Genomic DNA, 23393 nt, shown 5'->3' with positions numbered 1-23393 from the left:
TCATTCCAGAGGCTTCTCTTTTCCACAGAAATAAAATTGAAAACTTTGGGTTTTGGCTGCTGCCCCTTCTGACCTCATCTCTACCAGCTCTTCTCCAGCCACTCTGGCCATTTTTTCCTTCCTGAGCATACCAAGCATGTTCCCATCTCAGAGCCTTTGTACTTCAACTGTTCTTCGACGTGGAACCTTTTCATCAGATTTTTGCCCAGATTTAAGCCTTCTCTTATTCAGACCTCAGTTTGGTGTTATCCTCAGAGAGAGGCCTTAGCCTTGCATGGTGACTAGCTAAAGCAGCCCAGTTCTCCATGGGCTATCATTTATCCAAGTTTCTCATTTTTTTTATAATTGAAGTATAGTTGATATTCGGTCTTATATTAGTTTCAAGTATACAACACAGTGGTTCAACAGTTACCCATATTATTAAATCCTTACCCCCACTAGTACAGCTTCTATCTGTCAACGTAGGAAGATGTTACAGAATCACTATTTTCCCTATGCTGTACTACCATCCCTGTGACAAACCTGCATTGTGATTTATAATTTTTGTGCTGCTTTTTCCCCCTCACCTTCCCCACGCACCCCAACCCCTCTTCCATGGTAACCACCAGTCACTTCTCAGTGTCTGTGAGTCTGCTGCTGTTTTGTTCATTCTGTTTTGCTTTATATTCCACAAATAAGTGAAATCATATGGTCCTTATATTTCTCCGCCTGGCTTATTTCACTGAGCATAAATACCCTTTAGCTCCATACATGTTGTTGCAAATGGCAGGATTTCTTTTCATTTTGTGGTTGTTAATAATCTGTTGTGTATATGTACCTCATCTTTATCTATTCATCTATTGATGGACACTTAGGTTGCTCCAAGTTTATGTCTGTCATAGTATTTTTAGTATCTAAAGTTACTGGCTTTTGAAATGTGTTCATTAGTATCCTCCTATTAGAAAATAAGCTTTTTGAAGGTGGGGATCCCATTTGTCTGATTTGTGATTATACAACCACTAGAACAGAGCTTGGCAAACACAGATGTTTAGAAAATATTTGTTGACTGAATGACTTTGGTTGATTTCCTTTCATATTTCACTTCCCACTCTAAGCATAACCTCCGTAGAGAAGACCTCTCTGATCATTCTGTTATAGATTACTTCTTCCCTGCCCCTTACCTCGTCCTTAACACTCCACCCTATTCAGTATTAAATACCTTGTTAGTATTTATCATAATTTGAGATTATGTATTCATGTGTTTGTTTGTTCCTGCCCCTACTGGAATACAAGCTCTGCAGGGGCAGCTGTCAGCCTTCTTACTTTGGACATTTTTATGAAGATAAGCATAATTTAAAGTTGGATGTGGAGAAATCACATATCTATGAGGAAATCTAGGTCTTTCAAAATAAAACTCAGTGTGAGAAATTTGACATCCTAATTTATAAACTAGGAAATAACTTCATTATGTTACCAAAAACACAAACGTAGGATATTTGGGGTCTCTGCCTTACAGACCAGATTGATGTTGTCTCTGGCCTTTTAGAGTACTGTCAGTGCCCAGACTAAAAATAACTATCATAATAGCAGCTGGAGTACACAGGTTCCCTGAGCCTGCGTGTGGGACTAACAATTAAGGAAATAAGCTATTTTAGTTCCTAGGAGCATATTACTTCTTATAATATGTCAATGGGAAGAAATAGGATTTCACAACGTTCTCTCAGCTGTGTGTCTATTACTTTGTAAGGAAAATTCTGTTGCCATTGTTCATAATTTCAGAAACCTAAATTATACTATGTAGGCTGAGAAAAAAAATTAATAAGATTGGAAAACCAAGTGAGTGGTTTTGAACACAGGCTTAAAAACCTGTATTGTGAAATAAAAAGATATTCTGAACATACATATTATATGTTACTTGCTCTTCAGATATTTAACACCTGCTTTTGATCATTGGAGTCATCCTGCTGTCTTAGACCTGGTTGTATGTGTGTATGTAAACCTAAAAATAATCTGACCAATGAATAAGCAGCTGTGGCTGTTTTTAGTTCTGGGCGAAGGGTCAACAAATAGCCTAGTGGTAGTGAATGAGGACTCTGTTCTTGGCTTGAAATAAATTGTTGATTGTTGAAACAACTGGTAGGTGCTGGTATGATGAATATCCAGGCAGGACTAGGAAAAGGATGATTTAGGATCAAGGAGTCAGGGAGCCAGATCATCTTGTGGGATGGATACAGTTGTGTTGAAAAGTGTAAATGTATGAAATGTACAAATGAAAATGAGATATAGAAAGCTTTAAAAACCTTTGAAGGGAGAGCATATAAAAAGAGGGAGGATAATTGATTTTAAGATATTTTGGAAGACATAGGAGACAAAAATCAAAGAACAGATGGGATAGCATGTCATGGATCAAAACAGAAACTTATTCTGAACCTGAATAGGGATTACCTTTCTTTTCAGAAGGGCCATTAATATCTCAGTATCTTTTATATTGCTATTTCATAACTAACCAGCATTGTAATATGAAATGTCCTTTCTAGGTGCTATTGATTTAAATTTAGCTAAGTAGAATAGAGAGCCCAGATAAAAGCCCACACATATATGGTCAATTAATATATGATAAAGGAGCCGTGAATATACAATGGGAAAAAGTCTCTTCAATAACTGGTTTTGGAAAAACTGGATAGCTACATGCAAGAGAATGAAACTGGATTACTGCCTAACTCCATACACAAAAGTAAATTTGGAAAGGGCTAAAGACCTAAATGTAAGACATGAAACCATAAAATTCTTCAAAGAAAACAGGCAAAAATCTCTTGATCATAAGCATAAGCATTTTTTTTTCTGGACACATCTCCTTGGGCAAGGGAAACAAGGTAAAAAAATGAGTAAGTGGGGCTACATCAAACTAAAGAACTTCTGTACAGCAAAGGACACCATCAACAAAACAAAAAGGCAAACTACATTATGGGAGAATATATTTGTAAATTATTTTATCCAGTAAGGGGTTAACATCCAAAATATATAAAGAACTCATATGCCTCAACACCAAACAAAACAAATAACCTGATTAAAAAATAGGCAGAGGACCTAAACAGACATTTATCTAAAGAAGTACAGATGGTCAACAGGCACATGAAAAGATGCTCCACATCACTAATCATCAGGGAAATGCAAATTTAAAACCACAATGAGATACCATCTCATGCCAGTTAGAATGGCCACTATCCAAAAGACAAGAAATAACAAGTGTGATGAGGATGTGGAGAAAAGGAAACTTCTGCACTATTGGTGGGAATGTCAATTGGTGCAGCCATTGTGGAAAGCAGTATGGAGGTTCCTCAAACAACTAAAAATAGAAATAACACTCCACCCAGCAACTCCACTTCTAGGAATTTACCTGAAGAAAAAAAAATCCCTGATCTGAAAAGATATATGTACCCTGTGTTTACTGCTGCATTGTTTACAATAGCCAAAATACAGATGCAACCTAAGTGTCCATCAGTAGATGAATGGATGAAGAGGATGTGGTACGTATACATGGTGGAATATTATTCAGCCATAAAAAGAAATCTGCCATTTGCAAAAATTTGGATATACAGAGGGTATTATGCTAAGAAAAATACACCAGGTGGAGAAAGACAAATACCATATGATTTTACTTATTTGTGGAATATAAAGACACAACAAAACAAAATGAACAAAGTAGCAGTAGACTCAACAGACACTGAGAAGGGACTGGTGATTATGATGGGGGAGGAGTTGGGGAGAGTGGGTGGGGAGGGGAAGGGGGATAAAGGGGCACAAAAGTGCCCAATCATAAGTTGGTCACAGGGATAGTAGTACAGCCTGGAGAATATGGTCAATGATTCTATAATATCTTTCTGTGTTGACATATAGTAGCTGTACTGGTGGGGGTGAGGATTTAATAATATGGGTTAACTGTTGAACTGCTGTGTTGTATACTTGAAATCACCAAGACTTTTTTAATCAACTATACTTGAATTTTAAAAAATGTAAGTTTCTTTTGCAGTGTGTTCTTTCTTGGTGGAGAATCTAGTCATAAATTTGAAATGTGTTTATAATTTGCTAATTGTGTAATATGAAGGAAGAAGGAAGCATTTAATAGCTAGACAGTGTTAGGGGTGGAATTCATAGTACAGTGCTGTGGAAGAGCTCCCTAAATTGTTATTACTTAATGACAAAAAATAATTATTATTGACTCAAAAATTGATTAGTCAAAAACTGAAGTGAGTCTCTCTTACAATATAGCTAGCTTTTAGGCACTACTGAGCACTACCCAGATCCTGTACACTATTTGCCTTGAATAAATACATTTCCAGCCTGGATCTTAGGTAGAAAACTTTAACCCATCTGTAAGGTGATGGAATTATTAATTTATACTTCTTACTACCAGTTCACAAAATAATTATTTTACTGTGATGAGACAAGTTTTTTACTGTTTTTCATGAAAGCATTTATAATTACATCTGGTGTAAGGCCCCTTGTAATTAAATGGATAGCGTTAATGAAAGATAAAATGAATTTGGAATTGAGGAAAACAGAAGGTTCAGAAATATACTATTTCTAAAGGACTTTCAGAATTACTATAAAGAAAGGGAGGAAAATAGATCATAACAAATATAGAACAAGTTTTGATGAAGCTACTTCTTGTAATGATTCTTAATAAGTTGACATAACATTAAAGGCAGTAGAGATAAAAATTGTGTTCTAAGAATGTAAAGAAATATATAATACAAGTACGCATTCACGTGCATGCATATAGCCTCTTTCTGGTCTAACCTGATTTAAATACAACCTAGAATAATAGCATGTCTCTTAGATGGTTTTTCTTAAAGGACATTTCTTTTGGCAGTTTTTTGGATACATACTGCATTGCCTCCTAATTCTGCTTCTGCACACACATTTTCAGCATAGTAGACAAATGATTCTTAATTTTAAAACCCGTTTTAAAATTAGACTCCCCATAGACTTCCCATCTCACTTAGAGGAAGAGCTGAAGCCTGTCAGTGGTCTATAAAATGCTACACAATCTGCATTCCCCAACCCCACAATTTCATACTAGTCTACCTGCTTTCAATCCATTTCAGCCACATTGACCTCCTTAACTATTCTTACACCATGACTTAAGGCCTTTGCACTTGTTCTTCCCTGTTCTTGGAACGCTGTTCCCCATAGATATTTATATGGCTCATTCTTTATTCCCTTTACCTTTTCATGGAAACCTTCCTTTACAATTCTGTTAAAAATTTCACTTGTTTGTACCACCCCCAACATCAGTCCTTAGTCCCTTTTTGTTTTCTCTGCATTTTTCACCCTCTGAATATGTGTAATTCCAGAAATCATCTGTTTTATTTGTTTATTGTTGTTCACCCCCAGTAGAATACAAATTCCATTAAAGGAGGAATTTTTGTTCTGTTTACAGCTTTTTCTCCAGTGTCCAAAATAATGTCCAGCATGTAGTATTTGCTCAGTGAACATTTAAAGAATAAATAAATGGGATTTTGTGTACTTTAAAAGGAGATGAACAAGTGACAAGGCTGAAATTCTTAAGAAAAATGAAAAGTCCAGCAAGATATTTAACTTGGCCAAATAGAAAACCATTTTCTTTTACCTATATACAGAAATAGGCTGCAAAGCCAGGATTTTCTTTGTTAAGCAGCTTTGAGTACACCTTAAACACAGATAATAACTTGAAAGAGCTTTGAAAATTAATGGAGCATCTGTAAAGATGGCTTGGACTTTGGACATCTTGAAAACAATTTTGAGTCACATATATATGATTATACATATGATTATATATATTACATTGCATCTTTGCATATTTTTATAGTACAGATTGCTTTGGGGGTTATCTATAGCAAATACAAGTAAGTTAATAGAATTTTACTTTAGTTATCCCTCCTAATTGTTTGTGAATGAGGAAAAAAAAAGGTCCAGAGATGTTACAAACATCACTCAGCTGGGAGAATTGGAACCTGAGGATAAACTTGGATCTGACTCTGAAACCATGTATATGTGTGTTCTTGCATAATGCCTGCCACACACTGAGTAGACACTCAGTACTATTTTTGAATTGATGGATAAATGAAATGTATTAACATGCTAATTGCATAGTAGTGTTGAACATAAGGAATATTGATGTATAGGTGGTTGTGTTATATTCCTGGCTACTCATATTTTAGGCATTCAAGCATTATTTAAAAAACATGTATGTTTTTAAGGGTCATGTAACTAAGTTACAGTGCTTGGATTCTAAAATTGAATGAAGAACCTGCAAGGTAAGATCTAAAATATTTACTCATTAATAAACATTTTAGTACTCATTCCTGATATAGATGCTCTGGATACTGCAGTGAACAAGACAGACAAGTCTCTGATAGAACTTACATTTTAGAGGGCATGGGAGACAATAAATAAATCCATAATAAGTGCTATACAGAGGAGTAAAGTGAGATGAAATTGAGAAAGAGGCCTGAGGCTCTCAAATGGGAACAAGCCTATGAATTTGGGGATATGAAAAAAAAAATGTGGCTTTAGCTGTCAGGGAAAGAAATGCCTCAATTAGGAGGAGCACTGGAAAAAAATACAAGTCCTGTAATGCTTTGTAAACCTTAGGCTAAGGATTTTGGAATTGATTCTGGTTATAATCAATTGCCATTGGAAATTTTGCTTGGTTTTGTTTTTAAGCTAAGTCGTGTTTTCTGTTTGTTTTGTGATGGCTTAATTGACACACAGTCCACGTACCATATAATTCACCCATTTAAAGTGTACAAATAGTTTTTCAGTATATTTACAAGATGTATTCACTGTCATCACAGTTTTAGAACATTTTTATCCTCCCAAAAAGAAACCCCCTACTGCTTACCAGTGACTCCCCATCCTGCCCAAACCCCTTAGCCAGGGCAACCATTTATCTACTTTATGTCTCTAGATTTTCTTATTCTGGATATTTCATATAAATGGAATCCTACAACGTATGGTCTTTTGTGTCTGGTTTCTTTCACTTAACATAATGTTGTTGAAGTTCACCCATATTGTAGCATATGTCAGTACTCCATTCCATTTTATGGCTGAAAAATATTCCATTGTATAGATACACTACATTTTATTTATTGATTAATCATTTGATGGACATTTAGGTTGTTTGGACTTCTTTTTTTGTTATTGCGAATAATGTTCATGTGTAAGTTTTTGTGTGGGCATATTTTTTCATTTCTGTTGGAATGAAATTGTTCTCCAGGACTGGAATTGCTGGCTTATATGGTAGCTTTATGTTTAACATTTTGAGGAACTGCTAGACTTTCCCATTTTACATTCCCAATAACAGTGTATGAAGTTCCAACTTCTCTACATCCTCACCAACATACCTTCTTGTGTTCTGTGAGTTTTCTTTTTCATATACTTGAAGGTGTCCATTGAAGTACAAAACTTTTAAATTTTGGTGAAGTTCAGTTTATTTTTTTCTTTCATTGCTTCTGCTTTTGGTGACATTTAAAAAATAATTGCCAAATCCAAGATCATGAAGATGTTATCCCCCTATGTTTCTTCTAAGAGTTTTACAGTTTTATAATTTTTGCTTTTATGTTGAGGTTTTAGATGTATTTTGAATTAATTTTTATACATGGTATGAGATAGGGGTCCAGTTTCATTGTTTTACATGAAGATATCCAGTTGTTACAGCACCATTTGTTAAAAAGCCTTATTCTTTCCTATTGAAGCTATTGGAAGTTTTAAGCAGAAAAACGAATACTTAACTCTGGTTACTGTGTAGAGTATCAGCTCCTACATTTCTGAATGTTAGAATGGCAACAAAAATACTAAAAGTGAGTAGTCAGTGCCATAGAACTAAGAGTAGAAACAATGTGATGTCCAAAAAGGCATGACAATAAAATGTTACAAGAAGAGAAAGTGGTCAACTGTGTGGAATCCTACTGAATGATTAAAATATATAAGAAATCAATAACCTTCTTATTGCCAAATCCAGTATTTAAGACCTTTTGAAGGATAGCAGTTTTGACAGAGTAATAGTAATAGCAGTTGGATTAGAATTAGTTAAGTAATAAATTTGGGGAGACAAACTGGAGATAACTCTTTAAAGAAATTTGCTGAGAAGATTTTTTTGTATGTGTGGACAAGCTTGTCCTAAAATTTATATGGAAAGGCTAGAAAAGCAAAAGCAACTATGACAGAAAAATAAGTGGGAGGAAACAGTCTACCTGTTTTAAGACTTTTATGTAGCTTCAGTAATCAAAGCAGTATAGTATTGAATGCGGCATAGACACATAAGTCATTGGAATAGAAAAACAAACAAACAAACAAACAAATAGATTGAACCGCAACCTACTCATTTTTGCCAAAGATATAAAAGGCAATAAACAAAGTATATTTCCTTAACATGTTCAATAAATGGTGCTAGAGCAATTAGATATAAATAAGCAAAAACATGAACAGACTAGTATTACATGTAACAACTTAGATGGATCTTGAGGGCATTTATGCTGAAAAACAAAAAACTATTTCAGAAGGTTACATACTGTATGATTCCATTTATACAACATTCTGGAAATGAGAAAATTACAAAAATGGAGAACAGATTATTGGCCAAGGCTGTAGGAACTCTAAGGGGGTGGAGGGATGATGCAACAGTTCTCTATCTTGTTAGTGGTGGTCATCACACAAATCTATACACGTGGTAAAATTGCAGAGAACTAACTACCCATGCGTGTGCATACACACACAAATGCATGTTTAAAAATAGTGAAGTTTAAATAAGGTATTTAGGTTATACCATGTCCATTTACTGGTTTTGCTTTTGTACTGCAATGTAAGATGTTACCATTAGGGAAAATTGGATACACAGGACTACTGCTGTTTTTGCAACTTCCTGTGAGGCTATAATTATTTAAAAATAAAAGCTTATAAAAATTTGCTGGGAAGGGGAACATAAATGCAGTATTAGTTGGAAAGATGAGAAGTTGAGAGTGGGACTTTTTGTTTCAATTTTCCTTTTTTAGGAAAGATGGGGGATACTAAAATATGCTGATGAAATGATCCATAAAGGGAGGAAAATTGGTGATGCAAATGAGGGAAAATTATACCAGCAAAATACAGATCTTAAATCTTTGGCTTGAAGGCATTGAAAATGCTATTTACATATTTCTGTCCTATTATTTATAAATGCGGCTATCTTTACAACTAGTAAATGATTCTAAAGGCAAATGTGGCTATGGTGTAGTCCTTTAATATTCTAAAAATTCCACATGCTTTTGTATATTACATTATGGAACTGGATCACTAAATAAAATAGAATTCCAGGGTTTTTATCATGCTTGCTGGTATTCATTTGTAAATAACACAAGAGTTTTATGTATTACTATATGCTGTTATCATTTTCAGGTTTTCATCCAGTATAGTCATTAATTCCTTTGGAGATTTTTATATGTGTGTTTATGAGTAACTGTAATTGTTTACCATTTAAAATTAAATGAGTGGTGGTTGTGTTTTGCTTTGTGGTAGATAATGGATTTTTATCTCTATCTCAGCAAAGTATTCTACTGTTTCACCCTTTATCTATAATGTAGTGATATCAGAGTGCTCAATACAAATTATTGCTGTTTATTTCAGGGATACAGCAGGCCAGGAGCGATTTCACACCATCACAACCTCCTACTATAGAGGAGCAATGGGTATCATGCTAGTATATGACATCACCAATGGGAAAAGTTTTGAAAACATCAGCAAATGGCTTAGAAACATAGATGAGGTAAGACCTAGAAATTGTATAAACCCTTCACAAATACACATTTGTGTGGTTGGTTAAGAAGAAAAAGTGTTTAATGATCTTTAGAATATAATGTACTGCCATTATTAAAGATGGTCTCAAATAGAAGCTACTGATATATACCTCTCTTTAAATGCTTTATGGATGAATTTTTATTGAATGAATGAATTACATTTTTGGTGGTAATTTAAAACTGATATTTTTCACTTCTAGACATTTGAAAAGATACAGGGTACTAAGACAAAAATACCTAACCAAGAAAGTAATGCCATATCATTTCATGTAAAGATGTCAGTTTTTATAAGGTGACATGTATGTCAAAGCCTGTCTATTTTTGTGCTACAGTATAGGTAGCTTCTTGTTGGAATTAGTTTTCATATTTATTGCTGCTTTCTGGGCTTTGACTTTCATTAAGACTTCCTTTTTTTATAGCAATTTATGGCTGGATATATGAAGACCATCTTAAGACCGTATTAGACCCAGCATGACAGTATCTTCAACGGTAGCAATATAAGTGCTCAATACTAACTCTTCGATTGCTACAGTAAATCTTCAAGGAGAAGCCTGTTAGTATTTAAAATCAGTTAACAAAGTACAGATTTTGAAAAAAAAAAAAGGCCTCCATTTTAGATTTCCTTAACTTTATCTTATGTTACAACCAAGTAGCTCATGTAATAAAGAGCAACTTTTTAATTAAGATATCATTGATACACAATCTTGTGAAGGTTTCACATAAGCAACATTGTGGTTTTAACACTCACCCATATTATCAAGTCCTGCTCACCCCCGCACCCTATTGTAGTCCCCGTCTGTCAGCATAGTAAGATGCTGCAGAGTTACTGTCTTCGACATGCTATACTGACGTCCCCATGACCTACCTATATTGTGAGTGCTAATTATAATGCCCCTTATTCTTCTCCCTCCCCTCCTTTCCACCCACACATCCCAGCCCCTTACCTTTGGTAACTGCTAGTCCCTTCTTGGAGTCTGTGAGTCTGCTGCTGTTTTGTTCCTTCAGTTTTGCTTTGTTATACTCCACAAATGAGTAAAATCATTTGGTACTTGTCTTTCTCTGTCTGACTTATTTCACTGAGCAAAATATCCTCTGGCTGCATCCATGGTGTTGCAAATATTTGGTAGGATTTGTTTTCATAAAGAGCAATTTCTATGGAGACTATGCATTCTTCAAATTCTATGATATCAGCTTGATGACCTGTAGTTCAGTCCTGTTCTGACACTACCTATCCAGCCTTAGTGCCAGACTCCAGAGGTTTAAGGACTGAGTCCCATAAGACTACCCTTCCAACAAATCCAAGTCCTTGGTCCTCTAGGCTACCTACACTTCTTTCTGACTTGGCTACAAATTTGGGTTCCCCATGACCCACTTGGTTTCAGTAGTTTGCTAGAATGACTCACAGAACTCGGGAAGGTGCTCTACCTACAATTACAGTTTTATTATAAAGGATACAAATCAGGAATAGCTAAATAAAAAGAGAATCATAGGCATGGTTTGGGGTTGGGCAATGCAAACCTTCCATTCTGTCTCTGAACATATCATCTTGGCACCTTGTGTTCACCAACCTGAAAGATCCCCTATGTTCATTGTTTCAGTTTTCATGAGTGTGGTTAATGAAATCTTTGGCCTCTGGTGATTGAACTTATCTAGCGCCCTTCACTCCTGTGAGGTGGGTTAGGGGGGAAGCTGAAAATAAGAACCCTTTAATCAGGTGTTTGGTTCCTCTGGTGACCAGCCTCCATTGTGAAGCTCTGTAAGAACCCTGCCTTGTGTCCTTCATTAACATAAAATTAGGTAAATACGAAGGAGTCTGGTATGGATAACAAAAGGCAGTCCTATCACTCAAGAAATTAGGAGCACTGTGCCAATAATGGGGACAAAAACCAAATACATTTTTTATTATACTACAAGCTTATATGTTTAACTTGGTAGGTTGAATGGCTTAGTTTCCCAGCGTGATCATTAAAACACATAAAACTCAACCATTAAAAAGAAAAAATTTTGGACATATTAAAGCTTGGCTTTGCCTAATTTTCACTTTGTTTCAGAAGTTAAAACTTGTAACTCAATGAAAAGAAACTGAATTGATCCAGAAACATTTTTAAAAGGATTATGTATCAAGATCAAGAGTAATTTACCTAGGAATGCAAGGGTAGTTCAACATATGAAATCAGTCACAGTTAATAAGCCAACCATATTAATAAAAAACAAAAACAATATGATCAACAGACATAGAAAGAAACATTAGACAAAATCCAATATCTTTTCATGATAAAAACATTCAACAAAGTAGAAATAGAAGAGTACTTCTTTAGCTGAATAAAGGACATCTATGAAAATCCCACAGCCAGTATCATACCTGCCCTCTGTAATCAAGAAAATAAGGATTCCTGCTCTGGCCACTGTTGTTCAAAATTTTACTGGAGGTTCTAGCCAGAACAATTAGGCAATGGGGGGAAAAAAAGGGCACCCAGATTGGCAAGTAAAATTATATTTGTAAAATATCTGATCTTCATGTAGAAAATGCTAAGGAATCCACACACATACATAAAAAAAAAAAAGTTGAATACGGTTGCAAGAAACAACAGCATACAAGAAGCAGTTGTATTTCTTATATACTAACAATGAATAATCCAAAAATGAAGTTAAGAGTAGACTTCTACTAAAGGAATCCTTGTATACTATTGGTGGGAATATTAATTGGAATAGCCACTGTGGAGTGGGGGGAAGAATAGAATTCTACTTAACAATAACATCAAGAAAAAAATATAAAAAGTTTAACCAAAGACACATACACTGAAAACAATAAAATGTTACTGAAAGAAATTAAAGATCTAAATAATTGGAAAGACATCACATGTTCATGAATTGGAAGACTTCATATTGTGTTTCTCTTACTTTTTTTTTTTTTTTAGACTTCTGTTTTTTATTTTGATTTGGTGGACCTAAAAATCCTTTTAGTCTTGGATTTACTTTTTTTTAAATTGATAAACAGTTTTACATTAGTTTCAAGTATACAACACAGTGGTTCAACAATCACCTGTATTATTAAATCCTCACCACCACTAGTACTGCTGCTATCTGTTAACATAAGAAAATGTTACAGAATCATAAATTCTCCATGCTGCACTATCATCCCTGAGACCAGTGTACATTATGATTGAGAATTACTGTGCCCCTTTATCCCCCTCAACCCCTCATAGTAGCCACAAGTCAATTCTCAGTGTCTCAGAGTCTACTGCTGTTTGTTTCATTCTGTTTTGCTGTGTTTTTATATTCCACAAATAACTGAAATCATATGGTATCTGTCTTTCTCCACCTGGCTTATTTCACTGAGCATAATACCTTCTAGATCCATCCATCTTGTTGCAAATGGCAGAATTTTTTTTATGGCTGAACAATATTCCATTATGTGTATGTACCACATCCTCTTTATCCATTCATCTATTGACGGACACTTAGGTTGCGTCTGTATCTTGGCTGTTGTAAATAATACAGCAGTTAACATAGGGGTACATGTATTTTTTCAGATCATGGATTTTGTTTTCTTCAGGTAAATTCCTAGAAGTGGAATTGCTGGGTCGAATGGTATTTCTATTTTTAGTTTTTTGAAGAACCTCCATACTGCTTTCCACAGTGGCTGCACCAATTGACATTCCCGGCAATAGTGTAGAAGAGTTTTTCTCCACATCCTCACCCACACTTGTTATTTCTTGTCTTTTGGATAGTGGCCATTCTAACTGACATGAGATAGTATCTCATTGTGGTTTTAATTTGCATTTCCCTGTTGATAAGCGATGTGGAGCATCTTTTCATGTGCCTTTTGACCATCTGTATTTCTTCTTTGGAGAAATGTCTGTTCAGGTCCTCCCCATTTTTTAATTGGTTATTTGTTTTGTTTGGTGTTGAGGCATATGAGTTCTTTATGTATTTTGGATGTTGACTCCTTACTGGATAAAATAATTTACAAATATATTCTTCCATACTGTAGGTTGCCTTTTTGTTCTGCTGATGGTGTCCTTTGCTGTACAGAAGCTTTTTTAGTTTGATGTAGTCCTACTTGTTCATTTTTGTTTCCCTTGCCTAAGGAGATGTATCCAGGAAAAAATTACTTATATTTATGTTCAAGAGATTTTTGCCTGTGTTTTCTTCTGAGAGTTTTATGGTTTCATGTCTTAACATTCAGATCTTTAATCCATTTTGAATTTACTTTTGTGTATGGAGTTAGGCAGTAATCCAGTTTCATTCACTTTCATGTAGCTGTCCAGTTTTCTCAGCACCAGTTATTGAAGAGACTGTCTTTTCCCCATTGTATATTCAAGGCTCCTTTATCATATGTTAATTGACCATATATGCATGAGTTTTATATCTGGACTCTTTGTTCTGTTCCTTTGATCTATGGGACTTTTCTTGTGCCAGAACCTTATTGTTTTGATTACTGTAACTTTGTAGTATAGGTAGAAGTCAGTGAACATAATCCTCCCTACTTTGTTGTTCTTTCTCAGAATTGCTTTGGCTATTTGGGGTCTTTTGTGGTTCCATATAAATTTTATAACTATTTGATCTAGTTCACTGAAAAATGCTATTTGAATTTTGATAGGGAGTACATCTTAAAGTTGCTTTGGGCAGGATGGTCATTTTGACAATACTAATTTTTCCTATCCATGAGCATGGGATAGATTTCCCCTTATTTGTGTCTTCTTTAATTTCTCTCGTAAGTGTCTTACGGTTTTCCGAGTATAGATCTCTCACTTCCTTGGTTACATTTATTCAGAAACATAAAAGGTAAAAAGGTGAATGTAAAACGAAGAAAGGTATTTTATTATTTTTGATGCAAGTATAAATGGAATTGTTTTCCTTATTTCTCTTTCTGCTAGTTCATTGTTAGTATATAAGTGCAAACAGATTTATTTTTATGTATTAATTTTGTATACTGCACCTTTGCTGAAATCAGTTATTCAAATCATTTTTTGGTGGAGTCTTTAGGGTTTTTCTATGTATAATATCATGTCATCTGCTAAATAAGACTTGATATTGTTAACATGGCAGCACTTCCCAAAGTGATCTACAGATACATTGTAATCCCTATCAAAATCCCAGTTGCTACCTCTTTTTTTTTTTGACAGGTTGATCCTAAAATTCATATGGCAATGCAAGGGACCCAGAATAGGCAGTCTTGAAATGGGAAATGACATTTAAGCTGAGACCTGAAGAAATGAATAGAAGTTATCCAGAAAAGGATAGGGCTGAAAAAACAGGTGTGATGGATTCGAATTTAAGATAAATCAAATCAGATTACTTTTGTGTCCAGAGAACATAACTACCTTGGTGGTAGAGATATTCAGAGAAAGGTACAGTAAGCCAAAGATACATAATTTGCATATATTTTTCCCATCCCATGGGTTGCCTTTTCACTCTATCGATAATTACCTTTGACACATAGAAGGTTTTAATTTTGATGAAGTTTTGATTTTTTTCTTTTATTGCCTGTACTTTTGGTGTTATATCCAAGAAATCATTGCCAAATCCAGTATCATAAAACTTTTCTCCTATGTTTTCTTCTGAGAGTTTTACAGTTTTAAGTCCTATGTTTAGGTTTTTGATGCATTTTGAGTTCATTTTTATATATGGCATTAGTTACAGATCCAGCTTCTTTCTCTTGCATGTTGATATCTGGTTATTTCCAACACCATTTGTTGAAATGACTGTCCTTTTCCCCATTGAATAATCTTGGCATTCTTGTCAAAAAACATTTGACTGTGATGCAAAGATTTATTGGTTAGCTCTCTATCCTGTTCCATTTGTCTGTGTCTGTCTTGATTACTGTAACACTTTTTGATCACTATCAGCTTTGTAGTAAGTTTTGAAATCAGGAAGTATGAATCTGCCAACTTTACTTTTTCCGGATTGTTTGGCCATTCAGGGTCCCTATGAATTTGAGGGATGGATTTTTCTAATTGTTGAAAAGATGTCATTAGGATTTGGATGGAGCAAACATTTTTAACTGATTTTCTTTGTGGAATCTCCTTGTATCTTGGCAGTGCAGCTTTTTGATACTTTAAGCACTCTATAAAATTCTTAATTAAAGCTTCTGTAGGGTAATAATGAACATCATCTAAAATGATGATACAGCTTGGATTTAGATTACACGTAAGAGACTCCGGTTTCAGATCTTTTGCCTCTACCCTCTTTTTTGGTGAGAACATATCTAGAAACTAGATGGTCTTTTATAGAGGGAAAATAATATCTGACACGATATATTTTAGGAATTGTGCTTCTTTTTCTAGCTATGTAAGAATTTGTGTAGGCTTTTGGCATGGGGTGATTTTAGAATGCTTTAAAACTTTTTGACTATAGAAATTACACCATAAGTTGAGAAAAATAAAGTCATTTTGTGAGACTATTAAGCCATATGAATGGTAGTGTGTAAATTAAATTTTTATTCCATTTTAGCATGCCAATGAAGATGTGGAAAGAATGTTACTAGGAAACAAGTGTGATATGGACGATAAAAGAGTTGTACCTAAAGGAAAAGGAGAACAGGTAAAAAGCTCTGAGTGATACTAATGTGTTGCTGTTTCTTTGTGAACGTGGTATCGCATTTGATTGATTTTCAGCAGTAATGGAATACACTGAACTATTCAGATTTTTTTAATTGAAATATTATTGATATCAATCTTATATTGGTTTCAAGTACACAACTGTGTGGTACAACAGTTACCCATATTATTAAACCCCCCTGCAACTAGTGCAGTTACTATCTGTCAACATAGGAAGATGTTACAGAATCATTGGCTGTGTAACTCATGCTGTACTACCATCCCCATGACCAACTTATATTATGATTGAGGATTTTTATGCCTCTTTATCCCTCTCACCCTCCTACCCATCCCCCAACCCACCTTCCCATTGGTAACCCCCAGTCACTTCTCAGTGTCTGAGTCTACTGCTGTATTGTTCATTTTGTTTTGATTTTATATTCCACAGATAAGTGAAATCATGTGGTATTTCTTTCTCCACTTGGCTTATTTCACTTAGCATAGTATCATCTTGGTCCATCCATGTTGCAAATGGCAGGATTTTTTTTAATGGCTGAGTAATATTCCATTGCGTATATCTACCACATCTTCTTTATCCATTTGTCTATTGATGGACACTTAGTTTGTTTCCATAACTTGACTTTTGTCAATAATGTGGCAATAAACAGGGGTGCATATATCTTTTCAAGTCAGGGATTTTGTTTCCTTCAGGTAAATTCCTAGAAGTGGAATTAGTGGGTCATATGGTATTTCTATTTTTCACATAATTTTTTAAATGCTGTTGGAAACAACAGCTTTATTATTTGAGTGGATTTTTTTAGTTCATATCCAGTGTGTATGGGAAGATTCAAATCTGAGGTAGTAGTGTTTTAGCCTTATTTAAACTACAAGGAGGGGAAAGTACAAATCAATGATTCTCAGTTTTTTAACTGAAGACTTAAAGATCTGTATCAATATGATTCCACAGTTTGATAATCAGTAGCCTGTGACAAGCAGAAGTTAGAAACTGTTTTGAATTTCCCTTAGGTTTGTCCCTAGCCTAAAATACCTTGTTTAGAATATCTGAAGTGAAGTCTGAGTGTGAGAAGAGGATTCTACTTTTGTTTACTTACTTATTTTTGAAAGAGCTTCACTGTTTGAATCTTGACCTATTAAAATAATCTGTTTTATGTAACATAGTTCAGAATGCTACCTTTAGAATATTATTTCCTCTAAAGTGCTCAAATAATCAGTTGGCAACCTATCCTTGATAATTTTAGGACATTTTGTTTCTATTTTAGATTGCAAGGGAGCATGGTATTAGATTTTTTGAGACTAGTGCAAAAGCAAATATAAACATCGAAAAGGCGTTCCTCACATTAGCTGAAGATATCCTTCGAAAGGTAAGCTCCTATTTTTACTTCCAAGGTGCCCAGTGTCACAGTTGAATATTTATTCTTTTCTAAAGTAAGGGATTTAGATTAAAAAATTGGGGTTGGGTAGTAGTAGTCCTGAATCTTTACCTCCAAAGTGAAGTAAGGAACTGAGCAGAGAGCCATCTGGAAGTCTGTAAGATCTGGCCCGTGGGAACAGTATTCTGTTCTCTCACACTTTCTCTAGTTCCCAGTTTCATCCACTTTTTTTCCGGCTTTCTGTCTGGTCCACAGTGTGTACGTCCTCTGTTTACTTTTGGACTCATTCTCTTACATGTCCTTAGCATTACCATAGAGATATGTATTTTTAAATTTAAGATAAGAGGTGAATCTATTATGTAGTTATTGCTATAGAATCACTATTCTTCTGTATAGTCATTTCTCAGATGAGCCAGTGCAGGGCTTATATACAGTTGACCATTGAACAATGTGGGGGGTAGGGGTGCTGACCCCACTGCTCAGTCCAAAATTTGTATGACTTTTAATTCCCCCAGAACTTAACTACTAATAGCCTACTGTTGACTAGAAGCCTTACTGATAACATAAACAGTCAGGTAACACATATTTTGTATGTTTTATGTATTCCCTACTGTATTCGTAAGGAGAAAAAGTATTTTTTCAAATTGTTGCATATCTCCCAAAAGTTTTCCAATAAATTTTTTTGTTTTAAGGTTTATATGAATAAGTAGAAAAGCCCATCCCCAGATTTCATTTAGTCAGTCATTTCAGCTAGTGATAGGAGGGGATAAAAGCTAAAGCTGAAAATATGATTTCAAGGAATTCATTTTTACCTCAGGGTTAGTTTTCTGGGTTTAATTTGTGAATCCTAAAACTTGCCAGTACAAGTAACTTGTGACAAAATTGGGAAATCCTCACTTTCATATTTTCCCTGAAATTACTAGATATAATACATAGATTTGGTTATGGGTCCTGAATTCTCTATTCAATTTATGGTTTATTTAAATGCAAAAAAAATAGAGAAAATCTGACACAAATCCTAAAAGAGAAGCAAACATTATATAAGAGAAAATGTAATTGCTTCTGGTAACCTCTGTTTTTATACTTGAAATACCAGTATTTTTTCAAAGAGCAACCCAAAGATTTTTTTAAGTACATGTTTATAAACATAAGATGTAATAGAGATTGTGTATCAAATATAAATCTAGCAAAAATTCCGAGAAACCATGCAGCTTAATACTTTAGAAAGAAGTGTAGTTATAGTTAATTATAATTGAGTATTCAAACTGCAAAAATCAGTTAGTCCTATTCAGAATGACTTGCAAAAGTTGGGCCCTTCCATGCCTGCCAACATCCTTCACATCATGTCTAATAACAGATAATGTTGAGTAATAAGATGCAAGTTAGGTCTCAGTGTGTGTAGTATGAGCTTATTCTTTAAAATTACATGATACTGAATATACATGTGTGTGCATGTACACACTTGTAAGTTTGATAATAATCAGTGAATAATGATCTGGAAAGATACATACCAAACTCTTAAGTAGTAACTACTCCAAGGGAATGATGGTGGGGAGGGGAGGGGGTAGAGGACAAACTCACTCACCACCTTTTATCTTTATATAGTTTTGTTTTGAAATTTTAACATCTCTTTTTTAGATAATAAAAACAATTAAAAAATTTTTAATATTCTTTCACAAGTGGATAAAAGGAAAAAAATCAATTGGAATTCCTTGAGGAAATGCATTTTTATTTTAAAATATTCCCATGAGAAACAAAAACAAGAAAGAAAAATGCTAAGTGGGTAGGAAAAACGGTTGTACTTTCAATTAAATGAAGGGACTAACAGGAATAGAAAATTACTTTTTTTTAAATTAGTGGAAAGCACTTTGTATTTCAGAGATTGATGGGTCATAGTGACAAATCATTCCTATACTCACAAGACATCACAAAATTTAGTGAAATAACCCTTGTTTCTGTGTTCTTTCTCCTTTCTGGATTTTTTGTTCTTGTTCTTTTTCATCATTTCTGATTTCTTTCTGTCCATTCTGTCCCTTGGTCTTCTTACCAATCTTGGCATTTTAAAAAAGAATGCTATATAGTCATTATGTAATCTGTGTCCCAGTGAGGCAGATCTTACTATCATATTAAAGGTCAAAAAATATGGATGCACCAGTAAATAAAGATCTTGGTCTAGTGTCTTCCCCATGTAGGCAGGCCCCTTAAAAGGCAAATAACTAAACAGAAAAGGATTGTTTCAATTTGCTGTAGTTAGTTAAACATGACCCAGCCTTGGGCTTATACCTATGCTCAATAATGCTTTGTAAGTACTAAGTACTCAGGGTCAGGCAGAGATAACAAACCTCTATCCCGAAGAGTTAGGGCAGAGATGTTTTGATGGATGACAGGAGGCCTCTAGACGTTTCTTGGCTTGGAGAAAGCAGGCAAAATGAAGATAAAAAATGGAGCTTTCTGGCTCCAAATCTTTACTTTGCACAGAGGAGAAAACCTATCTTATGTCTGTAATTGCATTTTGTTGCATAAATTAACATTTTCAAAAATATTTCTGTTGAATCTTGATTTATCCATAGCAATGTTTTTTCACGGGTTACTTCCCTTGTGTGTTTGTTCCAGACCCCTGTAAAAGAGCCTAACAGTGAAAACGTAGATATCAGCAGTGGAGGAGGCGTGACAGGCTGGAAGAGCAAATGTTGCTGAGCGTTCTCCTGGTCCACCAGTTGCCATCCACCACCCTGTTTTCTCTTCTTGCTGCAAGATAAACCACTCTGCCCATTTTTAACTCTAAACAGATACTTCTGTTCCTCATTTTAACTCTCCAGTCCACCTTATTTGTTCTTTCATCTGTGACTGCTTGCTGACTTATAATTTCCTTCAAACAAAAAAAATGTATAGAAAAATCATGTCTGTGACTTCATTTTTAAATGTACTTGCTCAGCTCACCACTGCATTTCAGTTGTATTATAGTCAAGTTCTTCTTATCAACATTAAAACCTATAGCAATCATTTCAACTCTATTCTGCAAATTGTATAAGAATAAAAGTTAGAATTAACAATTTTATTTTGTACAACAGTGGAATTTTCTGTCATGGATAATGTGCTTGAGTCCCTATAATCTATAGACATGTGATAACAAAAGAAACAAAAGCCAGGAAAACACTCATTTTCGCCTTGAATATGTAAATGGGGTTAATTTTGTCCTGTGCCTTACATGGAAAGGAATTTCTTTGCTTTTTCCTTTTTTCGTTTTGGTGGGAGCATGTGCAGGAGACATATCCAAACGTAAACCGTTAAAATGTTTGTAGTTTGCTTGGCTGTAATTTTCCAAGTAGTTAATTGAGGACAAAGGATACTGCAGAAATGATCGCCTTGGTTTGCTGAGTCTTATTGTAAGTGGCCTTGACACTCTCCACTATTCCTGCCACCAGTTCTCCGCCAGGCCACTTTTCACTGTGTCTGTCTGCCTGCATGCTGCTTTATTTGCTGCTTCCTCCCCACCACTCTATGAGTTATTTAAAAATCAAAGGGGCAAACTAGTAGGTTTGTCAAATTTAACATGAAGCACTGATTTAACTTGCTGACTAAACTGAAAAGATGAAATTCTAACTTCCTACTATCAGATGTCTTCCCCTTGTTTTCTCTCTCCCCTAAAACTTCTGTCCTAGATTCCTTCATTTGCTGATTTACTTCATGTTCCTCTTCTCCTTCCCTCTTTGCTCCCTTCCCATCTCTCCATGGAGTTTATGAAATGAAAGAGTTAATTGCATGCACTAGTGTTTGGAGGGTGTTGTGGTTTGTCTTTCTGATTAGGTGTATAGCCCGTTCACTTTCCTAGAATAAATCTCTTAACCTAAGTTTGGGTCTTCTCCATTTGGCAACTCCTCTAGCAGCTTGGTAGCCCAGTAAAGGTGATTTTCTAAATGGTGGGTAGGAGGAGTGCAATTGATGAACGTGTTTGCCAAATATATTGAGATTTGGCCTCTGAAGAACACTTTTTCAGTGTTAAGTTGTCTTTACCTTAAGATTTAGAGATACTTACAAATATTACTTTTAAGTCCTCTCTTCACATCCCTTCACATGGGAAACTGGTATTACCATGGATTTGGAAAAAGGACAACAAAAGGCTTTTCGTGTAAACATAAGATCTCTGCTATCTCTGATGGAGTCCTTTTTTCATTTCATTTTCCTAGTTTTGCTTCATTGCTAATCATCAAGATAGGGTAAGTTAAGTTTGCTATGCTGCTAGCATCCTAAGATGATACCTTTGTTGAAATAATTGTGAATAGCATGATTTCATTTCCAGCAGAGGCTGAGTTTAGGACAGCAGCTTCCATTGAAAAGTCTGTCGTGGACAGCATTTTAATGCCCTCTTGACTCACATAAACAAACAACATGGGGACGTATCTGCTGTAAAACATCCATGAGTTCTTCAGATAGTGCCCTAAAAACAATTTTATATGCCTCACTGGTGGTTGTTCTTAGGTTTTTCCCTCACTTGACTTTATCATTGTTTACTACTAGTAAAAGAGCATTGCCAAATAATCCCTAATTCTCCACTAAGAATAATAATGAAATGTTAAGCTTCTCTAAAAGTTTTAGGTTAAACCTACTGTTGTTAGATTAATTTTAATGTGTTTTGTTGTTTTCCTTTATCTGGAATGTGATAGTAGCTTTTTATTTTTAACCCTCTTTAATCATTCAATTCAGTGACTTAAGGTTTGAGAGCTTAAACACTGGGATTTTTGGGTAACAGACTGACAGTTTTGTTTGCATAATTATAATCGGCATTGTACATAGAAAGGATATGGCTACCTTTTGTTAAATCTGCACTTTCTAAATATCAAAAAAAGGGAAATGGAGTATAAATCAATTTTTGTATAACCTGTTTGAAACATGAATTTTATTTGCTTAATATTAGGGCTTTGTCCCTTGTTCTGTAAGTTTCTTGGGATCCTGTGTAGAAGCTGTTCTCATTAAACACCAAACAGTTAAGTCCATTCTCTGGTACTAGCTACAAATTCGGTTTCATATTCTACTTAACAATTTAAATAAACTGAAATATTTCTAGATGGTCTACTTCTGTTCGTATAAAAACAAAACTTGATTTCCAACTGTGTGGCTTGGTTTTCATTTATTTATGGAGTTGAAGATAGAGGATTACTTCTGAAAATAATGGAGAACAGCAAAATGAGTATTAGAGGAGTAGAAATAGAAGGGAAATAGCCTTCTCAACCCATGAACAACAGAAGGCAATTTCAGGAACTATCTTTGGTAAGAAACTGCATAAAATGCAGAATCTCTAGGACACTAAAACAGAATCATCCTGGTGTCAAAAAAGATACCACAATCTTAGTCACTCCCCAGCTAACAAAACCAGAATGTGCCAAAGGCCAGCTGCAACTAAAGTCAGCTGATTACAAGGGGCACCAGCATAAGCTTGCATGCTGGATGGTGAGTCCTCGTTTTAGCAATGACTGCTCTCTAATCGGAAAAATGTGCTTTCTACCTTTTTTTGTGAACCATAAGCAACAGCATATGTGTTCTGTACATATATATAATATGTACATAGACATTACTGAAAGAAGTGCTTTATCTTGTATGAAGGCCTTATTAGTCCTCAAATAAAAGTATTTGACAAGATTATCTTTGTTGAAAGGATGTATGTAGGT

General features: G+C 34.9%; 1 protein-coding gene across 2 annotated transcripts in view; it reads left to right on the top strand.

Moving 5' to 3' along the window:
• RAB10 (RAB10, member RAS oncogene family) overlaps positions 1–22835 on the top strand; it is a 76771-nt gene extending 53936 nt beyond the window's left edge. For both annotated transcript variants that reach the window (XM_036990626.2, XM_017652216.3), the window contains 4 exons: positions 9625–9763; positions 16251–16340; positions 17617–17718; positions 20341–22835. In XM_036990626.2, coding sequence (XP_036846521.2) covers positions 9625–9763; positions 16251–16340; positions 17617–17718; positions 20341–20424 — 415 coding nt within the window. In that variant the 3' untranslated portion in view covers positions 20425–22835. The remainder of the gene's footprint in view (positions 1–9624; positions 9764–16250; positions 16341–17616; positions 17719–20340) is intronic.
• Positions 22836–23393: the final 558 nt, after the last annotated feature.

The sequence above is a fragment of the Manis javanica genome, chromosome 1 (genome assembly GCF_040802235.1).
Source record: "Manis javanica isolate MJ-LG chromosome 1, MJ_LKY, whole genome shotgun sequence".
NCBI classification, from domain to species: Eukaryota; Metazoa; Chordata; class Mammalia; order Pholidota; family Manidae; genus Manis; species Manis javanica.
Note: the sequence above shows the minus strand (reverse complement) of the source record. Positions and strands in the feature narration are given on the sequence as shown.